The sequence below is a fragment of the Haemaphysalis longicornis genome, unplaced genomic scaffold (assembly GCF_048455015.1).
Source record: "Haemaphysalis longicornis isolate Haplotype H1 unplaced genomic scaffold, Haemaphysalis longicornis Haplotype H1 scaffold_3, whole genome shotgun sequence".
Taxonomy (NCBI): domain Eukaryota; kingdom Metazoa; phylum Arthropoda; class Arachnida; order Ixodida; family Ixodidae; genus Haemaphysalis; species Haemaphysalis longicornis.
In genome coordinates, this window is record NW_027526335.1 from 47279339 (window position 1) to 47288867 (window position 9529).

Below are 9529 nucleotides of genomic sequence, written 5' to 3' on the forward strand. Positions count from 1 at the left end.
TGTCGAAGGTTTGTAGCACACGAGCCTAATCTCAAAAATGTTTTGGTCAAATTACTTGAATGACATTGTCGCTTTAGAAAAGGTAAGTGAGGCTGCTAATGTCCTTTTTTTTTTCTTGAAGCCCTAGCACTTACAGAAGCGAAAAAGATTTGCGACATCTTGCATTCTATATATAATTTGCTTTATTTGTGTGGCATCTATTATCAGTATAATGTAATTTTGAATGCCTTTATAACTTGCTTTTTTTTTTATGTGACCAGTTAGACTATCATACTGAAGCAACAAACGCCAGCAGCTGAGACATTTTTATTCAAATACTTCAATACTTGCGAGTGACAAGCATTGCAAAAGCATTCTTCCACTGCACACCCTCAAAGCCACTATCTCTTTGGGGCTCCCGTGTGCGGTAGTCTGACAGAGTTCCTCTGTTGATCCAGGTTGACAGAGACTGCACGCCTACTGAAGAATGTCTTCATGAAGCCTGTGACCACAGCACACGTCCCCATAGAAGTGGAGCTAAAACGTGTGTGCCCTTTCCTCGCTTCTACTGACGCTTGCCCCTCTGCGTGGTCTAATCCCTGTCGTACAGCGCTCGTTTAGACTCCTAATGAGGCCTTGTACTCCCTCTCCTCGTAAACAACTAACACTGTGTGTGATCTGTTGGGGTTCCCTCGCACTGGACTTGCCGACACATTGCAGTTTTTCCGACAGAAATGTGAAATGAAAATGTGCGTGTGTGCCAAAATTTGGCACATGTTGAAGATAACCAGGTGGTCCAGAAATTCATCCGCAGCCCTCTTCTACGACAAACCTTTCAATTAAAATGTAGCACTGGCACGTAAAGTCCCATTTGCACTTGATTTTCTAATGGATTTTTACCCACGCCAGAAAGCTGTGGGAACTTGTGAATGTGTTTGATAAATTGCTGCTTGAGTGCTCGGGGTTGTGAAAAATAACTTCTTTGCTTTTGGGTTATGTTGTGCAAGAGAATTTCTTGCATGCAACTTATCAAGGTTTTGTTTTTTTTCTGTAGAAGAGCGGTTAGTACTGAGTGTCTTCAGGATTTATCAATTTAAACCAGAGCACTATTTCGCTGGCCAATTACTAAGACTTAGAAATTAGGCAAGCAGGTGAGCTATCAATGTAATACAGTGGAACCCCGATAATACGACTCTCAAGGGACCGCGAGAAAGCGTCGTATGACCGGGGTGTCGTACGACTGGGGTTCGGCTAAATGCCGGCCTAGTAGACGGTCTCGCGCAACAGGTGGGCTAAGAACGTATTTAAACTACTATATTTAGCGAGTTCTCATGTGATTTGCGAACCTTTATCTGAAATTCCAACTTCAAAAAAAGTTGTGCCCCCCTCACCTACACGGTGTCCAAGCCAGCCCGCCAGCCCCGCGCCTTGTGTGCACTAGATAAGGCCAACGTGGTCGAGCAAATTGAGAGGGGAAAAGCAAGTGTGAAAGTACCAAGGCTAGGTGAAACGAACGATAGTACAAGGCGGAGATGAAACAAAAACGAAATTCCCGTACAGGGTGGAGACACACTTTGAACGGTCCCGTGCCGTCGCTTTTTGCCAAAGTGCTCAACACATAGGTGTTTTCGTTTCCCACAAGACGCAGCAATGCGAAATAGATAAGATGATTCAAATTTCGCGAGTTAGCCGTGTTTCGGTGAAAATTAAAGCTGTAACTTTTGCGCACACAAAAAACGAGGACTAAACGGAGACACGAAGACCAGCGCAGACTAACAACTGGTCACCAACTAGCCCGCCTTTCAGTGTTATTGAAAATTAAAGCGTGGCCTTGCCACAGTGACTTGCTGCGGTGGCCAGTGAGTGACCCAAAATGGCGGTGCCAACGTATACGCGTCCACCCTTGCGGCGGACGAGCGTGAATGTAGGCACCCTCGCAAAGAAAGAAGCGGAGTGACAACGCCGCTTTGAAAGACTGATAAGCAGAGAGCAGAGAGAGGGGGAGATAGCGTCGTGAAAGGAAGAAACTTGGATTGAGCGGGCGAGAAAAGCGGGTGTTCAGTCATCGCCGTGGGGTCGTGTCATAGTGTTTTCGCATTCGGCGGCGGCATGACAGGAGCTTCAAATTCACGGTCCGCCAGCCACTTGAACCCTGAACTATGACGTCTTGCGGTTGGCACGTTGGTGTACTGCTGCCGCGTGGGGCCGTTGAAGGTTAACTCCCGCTCACGAGTACCAGTCCTGCTTGCTTGCGTCTGTTCAGCAAGTGGTCTCGCCTGCATGCGGACCTTTGCACATCAAGCAGCGTCACACGGGTTATCAAGGTCTAGAATAAAGGTCGGGACGAGGCGGCGAAACGGTGTAGAATATAGGAAATTCACTGGTTTGTCCACGCCAGGGTCCGTCGTATGAAGCGGACCGTATGCACCCGAGCGTCATATCATTGGGTTTTAATGCATTGTTTCTATGGGGAGTTTGCCGGGACCGCGGTGATCCGTCGTAAGAAGCGGGTCGTACCAACGGGGTTCCACTGTGGCTAAATAGCTTCAAAAAGGAACATTTTTCTGGGTAGTGTTTTCCGTGTCTACTTTTGCGACGGAGTTCTCACTCTGGTTAAAGTGCAATGGAGAGTTTGCTGTAAATCAAACAGTTCGTCAAGACCTTGGCTACAACTGGAAAAAATTGTCAACATCTCGGCTGTGAGTGCCAGTCATGAAAGGAGCAGCACCAGTTTTTGTTAGAATGCCTTTGTTTATTCTGACCTTAGTGTTCAGGTTGTTCAGGTATGCAATGCACATTGCAACAGCTGGAAAAAAAAAATTCTTGTTGTTTAAACTGAATCTTCGAAGTGCTAATGTTTAAACGATATTTCTGAAGCTCTGCCTGCAAGTTTCATGAGTAGAAAAGCTTTCACAGCTTTTAAGTCAGCGCGTTCCCATATTCTGTGCTCTTCAGAAAAAAATGAGCAATGGAACAACATTGAGTTGACGTGCTTTCAATCGTGTTTGCAGATGGCTACGCCTTCTCACAGGAAGAACATGGGGTGGTGCCACAAGTAAGGAAGCTCTTTTTCTCGTTTCCTAATTCCGCCACGATTACGGCCAGCTTTGCTAACCTTGGACAAAAATCTGAAATACGTGCTAGAGGCAACAGTGCGCTGAAAGTGTAATGCTGTACATAGATGTACAGCATTCTGTACATAAGTTACCACCATACTCTTATGGTGCTTATGCAATAGCCATTTAAAAGATGGAAGGTGCCGATAAAACAACTGAAATGCCTATGTTTTAAAATAACCCTGTGCAAACTATTGGTAAAGGTCACACAACTGCTCTTCTTTGTTGGCTACACCCCCAGCACTCACCGTGGCCACGAGTTCCAGTGCACCGCTGTGACATCGCGTTTGGACACTTGTGCTGAAACACATTTGATGCCCAGTTTAGCCAGTTTACTTCGCATTTTTATCGCTGGATACCGTTCTTGTCCACATTGCATTTTTTGCTGCACACCCCTAAGGGAAGAAGGCATGTAAACATTGTCTAAAGCAGCGGCGGTTGCTGTTTTTCCGCTCAGGCTGACCTCATTCGTGCGTACGACTCAACCAAGACGAAGCCAAAAGGCGTCTGAAGGCCGATGCTCCCGCTCGAACGAGTGCGCATTCCAGCCCCCGGAAAGAACGCCCTGGCAGGGGGAGGCATCGAGGTAGCAGTGCTGACCGGGGAGTGTACATAGCGAGTGTGACTGCTTCCGAATCTCTGTGTGTCTGTGCTTGGGTGTAAACTCTCAAGTGACCGTCTCTATGTTGACCGTGCCCTCTGCTGTCGCGCTGCGCTGCACAAGAATGGCCGATAGCCGAGCCGATTTGAGGATGGAAAACTTTAGCCGGGTTTCAGTGCTTTTGCAGCAAATCGAAAAAAGGATGTGCGCAAGTGAAGAACGTGTTTATAAAGCAGCGTGCAGCGTACCTCCTCTAAGTCATGTTATATAATGCTCAGTTTGTGAAATTTTAATAATTTTGCTCATTTTCTCTTTGTCTTCACATGCTGACTGTGTATCCGAAAAGATTAATTACGTTACGATTTCTTTTTCACAAATGCTTACACTGCGATTGAAATGCGTAAAGAAGTATTTTCTTACCTTGTGCAGTAGGTACCTTACATGTGCGGTTTTGTTCACTTTAAGTTATTGTTTCCCTCACCTGGATGCGTGCGATTGAGTATACGTGTGGAGAGTTTTGGAAATGGTAGGAAACATTAGACACACCTGCTCTGGGCAGCACTTCTTGAATTGAAAGTGATGACTAAAAAAGAGGGGATGACTGTAGGGTAACTACATCTCAGGAGGGGCTGACCACATTTTGTAACGATCGCACAGCACAACGCTAATCCTCCTTTGGAGTGTGTTGTTTGGTTTGTCATTTTCAACATTGATGGATCCAGAGCAAAGGCTATTTGCTACAGTGTCGGTGTTATGAGAAACAATTTGTACAACCGTCAGTAGTTAACCTACTAAGACGAAAACTAGCCTCTGATTGTGGACCTAATTTTGACTAGTCGGCGTGCCTGTACGTTTACAGCGTTTTCTCATGGAAAAGGAGGGGGGGGGGGGGGGGGGGGCAGTCTGTGTGCGGTGCGTTCAGGCAAAACGTATCCTTCTGGGATTTAACATATGAAAAAACAAAAAAGTGTTATTATTTTATTCTGAACAAGAATACGAGCTTCACTTTTATGATTTGAAACTTTTGACTAGGCTCCCTCTCTCATCTTCTCCTTTGCTGCCCACTGTAAGAGCCTTGCGCTTTGTTGCATCACTTGAATAGACTAGCTGAGACGGCGTATGAAACCATCTGCAGCTTCACAGCTATTCAATTCTGAGCATGTGTCAGCTGATATCATGACTAAATACAGTAAAAGCTCGTTAATTCGAACTGACGCCCTGGTCCCGGCACAGCCCTGTATATTTCAATGGGAGAAAACTCCCGTTAATTCGAATGGGTCATTACCCAGAATGGTTAATTCGAACTGGGATCTCCTGGTTTCCATCGCTCTTTCCTGGAGAAGTCGGTCCAGAGTGGTTACAATCTTTTTTGCAAATCCAAACCAAACCAAATTTACTAGATATGCAAAAAAAAAAAAAAAAAAAAAACGAAACAGAAAAACAATTGATTGATCAATCAATCTTGTTCGTTGTTCGAGCTCCATGAACATTATTTACGAAATGACGTCCCGCAAACGTGTATTAGCGCATAATTCACAATAACGAGTGTAGTGGTGGCTTCTTTGGACCCTCCACGCAAAGTGTGGCGCAATGTTCATTCATTCTAGCCCCCTCCCCGGCTAATTCGAACTCCACTTAATTCGAACAATTTTATAATCCCCTTTGAGTTCAAATTTAACAAGCTTTTACCGCAGATCATGCTTAGGGCTAAAATGAAGACAGAATGGCTGAACACTCGCACTCCCTTGATTCAACAACTTTTGCAGAAACAGGCATTGCAGAAAGTGGCAAGCAATATCTGCTAAAACGCAGTTATTCTACTGTTCACTATTAGGGCTAATAGCACGGTGCACAGGCAAAGAAATAATTGGCTGCCCTGCCCCTCCCTGCAAGCTAACTTTTAACTGCAGCCTAAAGTGTTACATCAGTAAGGAAACCTTTAGAAGGTTGAATTTTTTTAGTGCTTTGGAAATCCGAAAGTCTTTCACGTCGTGCCACTACTAAATAATTACATGCTGACGTCTAGGTTGAAGTCATGGCTAGTAGTGTCGTCTTACTTTTCAACCTGCATTCCTTGACATCGTAGTGTGACAAGGCCAGTCACGACCTGGTCGACGTTATATTAGCAACTTTCATCGCCTCCAAGCGGCGTTACTTTCAGGAGGTCTAGTTGTCAGCAAGTGCTTACTTTTATTTGGCAAGCAACATTAATCAATGTATGTAACCCACTGCCATTGTGGTCCATAGCTGTCGCGCTTTTCGCACGCACTACCCGCTGGCTCACAGGGGCTCCTGTGGCGCTAGATGACGACCCTGTCTTCTAGCTGTTTGGCTAAATTTTTCATCTATACAGTCTGCCTGAAGTGTTGTTAATCTTCAAATACACTGGAAGCGCCGAGTTGCGTGACACAAAGCGATATGCAGGTGCATGAATATTTCGACTATGACTTGTTGCTTGCACGTGACCGGCCCTTGGTGAATTGGACAAGTTGATGTTGCGGCAGGCCACGAAAGTCGCGCCACTGCAAGCGAATCATCGTTTCCAGCTACTGCATGCACTGTTAAGAAGTGCAAGTTGTTCACGTGTTTTGATTGAACGAGAATACTCAGCAGCTTTTTCCGGTACCTTTTGCGGGTGCCACTACTACGCAACGTTTGCTGTCTGTTGAGAGTTTTGGTAGATCAGAGAAACAAGTCCCGGTAGAGCACCTGGTACACGTTCGGTACCACCCTGCATGTGCAGAACCAGTTTCGAGCTTTCTGCGCAGACAAAGCGGTGCCGGTTGACTACCAAATACCGTATCAGGACTGGTTCTCGGGTCTGCTGTAAGAGCATGATGATGACATGCGCTGTTGAACATGTGGTGCCCTCGTGCTTTGCTGAACAAGTGCATGGCCTCCTTGAATGTCAGTAACTGCAGTGTCGAGCGCAATCACTGAAGGAGAAGCGATGGGCCAAAGTGACTTGAATATTCTTGATGTATATGCCTGTATTTATTGGTGTGAAACTGCAGTAAAATCTGTTCTCAAGCGATCCTGTGTCGAATTTCCTCTGTACGCTAAAACAAGCTGAAAAATTACAAGGACAGCTGACTATTTCAAATGACATGAATGCGAAATTATTAAATGTTAATGCCGAACGGTATTCCATTCCCAGATAGGCACATGCCCCAAACTCCTGGTGCTTTGCAGGACGTTAAATGTTTTCGCGTGTCACGCACCACCCCTAACTCGACCTAAAAGGTACGAAACCACCTTTATAAGAGAATGCATAAAATTGAGCTGAGAGAGTATTATACAGTAAAAAAATTCACATGGGTCTTAAAAATTTAACATTAGTGGGGGCTTCAATCAGGCTTTTACCTATCCAGGAACAAAATGGCGCTAGTGCCAAAGTGTCCCGTCACCATCCTTTCTTTCAGCCTTTTTTTTTTTCTCCCTCTGTTACTATAGCTCTGTACATACCCGTATTTGCATCACCAAGCAGGGAGAACGTTTAGCCACAAGGCCAAGGTCGCTTCTACCTTCAAGATTTACCGATCTTTCAGATCGGTAAATCTTGAAGGTTGAAGTGACCTTTACAAGACATGCTATGTGTATTATTTACGCCCATACTCAGTAATTACAAATAGCAGACGACGCTCAAAGCGCCAATCTGGAAGTGCAAGTCCATTCCTTCGTGCAATTTTTTTCATGCCTGCATGCAGTTTGGCATATCGAGGAATATATTGCAGCTAAATGTTCCTACAAAGCCAGTGTGTGCAGCCGATCAGAATGCTGCGGCGCTAGCCTTTGGCAGGTGATGACAACGGCGTTGTGCACAAGCGAAAGACAAAGTTGGGGGGTGCCTGCTAAGATTTACCTCAAAACAGAAATTCTGACGGACGATGCTTCCATAAGTTCATTAACTACGGTAGAAACGTGTTTAATTTCACAGAAATGCACTTACTACACTCATCCGGAATCGTTTACAGAATAAATACCGCATGATCGTAGAACGTTCTTGCTTGTCGTGCGAAAGCACTGCTTTACTAGAATTGAAACAGTTGCTGGCTAGTTGGTTAATGGTTTTTCAAAAACCAATTCCTGCATGGCTGAAGGACGAAAGACAGGAGGGTGCCGAAAACCTGTACTCAGTTCCACAAATGAATGCCACAGTCGGTTTACAAACTGCCACCTACGCTTGAAAAATCGTGCACTCCTCCATCTAACGATGACGATGGTTTATCGCAAAGCTTTCTCGTGTGGGTTTCCTTGGTTGCCTTCTGGATGTAAACTTAGTTGAGCTTTGAATCTGACCCGCACGCAGTTTGGTCTTTTGATCGGAGCGTCTTTGACTTTGACCATTTCCCGTTCGATTTCACACGAAGAAAGCTTCGCGTTCAACCATCGCAATCGTTAGACGGAGGGCTGGATGATTTGGCTCTTTAATTTTGAACTTCCATGCACCCCTCTCCAAATACAAACTGCTTCCAGTGTGTTGAAATGTGTCTGTGCTGGAGGGCTCAGGCTGATGCATCCATATTTGAAGGCAACTAATCGCGCGTTTTTGGTTTCTTCACAAGGCATTAGTACGTGATTTTTTTTAGGTAATTGGTAAAGAATACTTACACATTAAAAGAACACAGGCTGACGTTAACACTGCCACATTTTTTAACTATCGGTGCCAGCCTTTATTCTAAGCAGGTGGTAAAATGGGAAGGGGAGGGGGGATGGTTTGTAGCTTGGGCTGTTGGGTGGTTGAATAACTTTGGCTTTTCATGAAATGACCACTACAAACGTGGGAGTTCTGCTTTGGCTCTCAAGCTTTCATGCTGTCACAGTGTCGCTCACGAAAACCTAAGGCACAAAGCTCATGGTTACAGAAAGTGTAAACTGCCACGATGTTTCCATAGACACACGGTAATCGATCTCGTACGCAAGTGCCTTTCTTTTCAAAGCACACGTATCGAGGTATCCCAGCGTTAAGGCTGGCGTGGAAACCGTAGTCATTGAAACCAGTGAAGATAATTTAAAGTGGTGAAAATGAATACTAGTATTAATAGTTTTATTTCTACTCAAATCGCGCAGAGCCAGGCACAGAGCACTGGAAAGAGCACTCATGTCAATGTAGCCCATTCCAAAACTTAGAAGCGTCGAATAAGTTTACATAGCCACTAGTGCATTTACGAAGAAATGAATACTAATAATAGCTATTTTATTCGCTGTAGATCGCTGCAAAAAGCGCTCATGTTATTGTAGCCCATACCCAACTTTAGAATTAAGCGCCCGACAAGTTTACATAGCCATTATTGCATCTAAACCACCGAAACGTTCAAAGCACCGAAGCAAACACGGAAAAAAAAAAAATGGGAGGCTTGCTTGTCCAATGCACCGGCTCATTCCACCAACAAAAGGAGCGCCGAGTGGTGGCGCCACCCGTCCAGCCGCCCGGTCCCTATATGTAGGGCTAGCAAGGGCAATTGCCAAGCGTCACAGTCACAGTAACAAAGCATAAAATTTAGCAGCAGGATAGGACAATGACCACTGTAGTAAGAATGATTGCACCACTGGGCACGTTTCTGCTGTCTAGACTGTGATGGCTTCTGAGACATCTACCTCGGCGGCAGCTGTGAAACGGGGTTGCCCATGCTCGGAAGATGCCAGGGAATACAAGATGCTGCTCAGCATGCAAAAAGGCAGGCAACCACTGTACCTAAAGCCACGGCCAGCGGCCACAACAGCAACCATTACAGTGCAAAGATTTAAAATGTACATTCCCACAAATACTGTAGGTCTGGTAATAAAAAAATAGACCTCCCTGACCTGACAGCGCAAAACTTCCATCAACATG

General features: G+C 45.2%; 1 protein-coding gene across 20 annotated transcripts in view; it reads left to right on the top strand.

Annotated features, from left to right (window-relative positions):
• Positions 1-6730, top strand: part of Atp8a (ATPase phospholipid transporting 8A1) — a 126648-nt gene extending 119918 nt beyond the window's left edge. For all 20 annotated transcript variants that reach the window (XM_077703096.1, XM_077703097.1, XM_077703101.1 and 17 more), the window contains 3 exons: positions 438-523; positions 2991-3034; positions 3553-6730. In XM_077703096.1, coding sequence (XP_077559222.1) covers positions 438-523; positions 2991-3034; positions 3553-3606 — 184 coding nt within the window. In that variant the 3' untranslated portion in view covers positions 3607-6730. The remainder of the gene's footprint in view (positions 1-437; positions 524-2990; positions 3035-3552) is intronic.
• The last annotated feature ends 2799 nt before the right edge of the window (positions 6731-9529 follow it).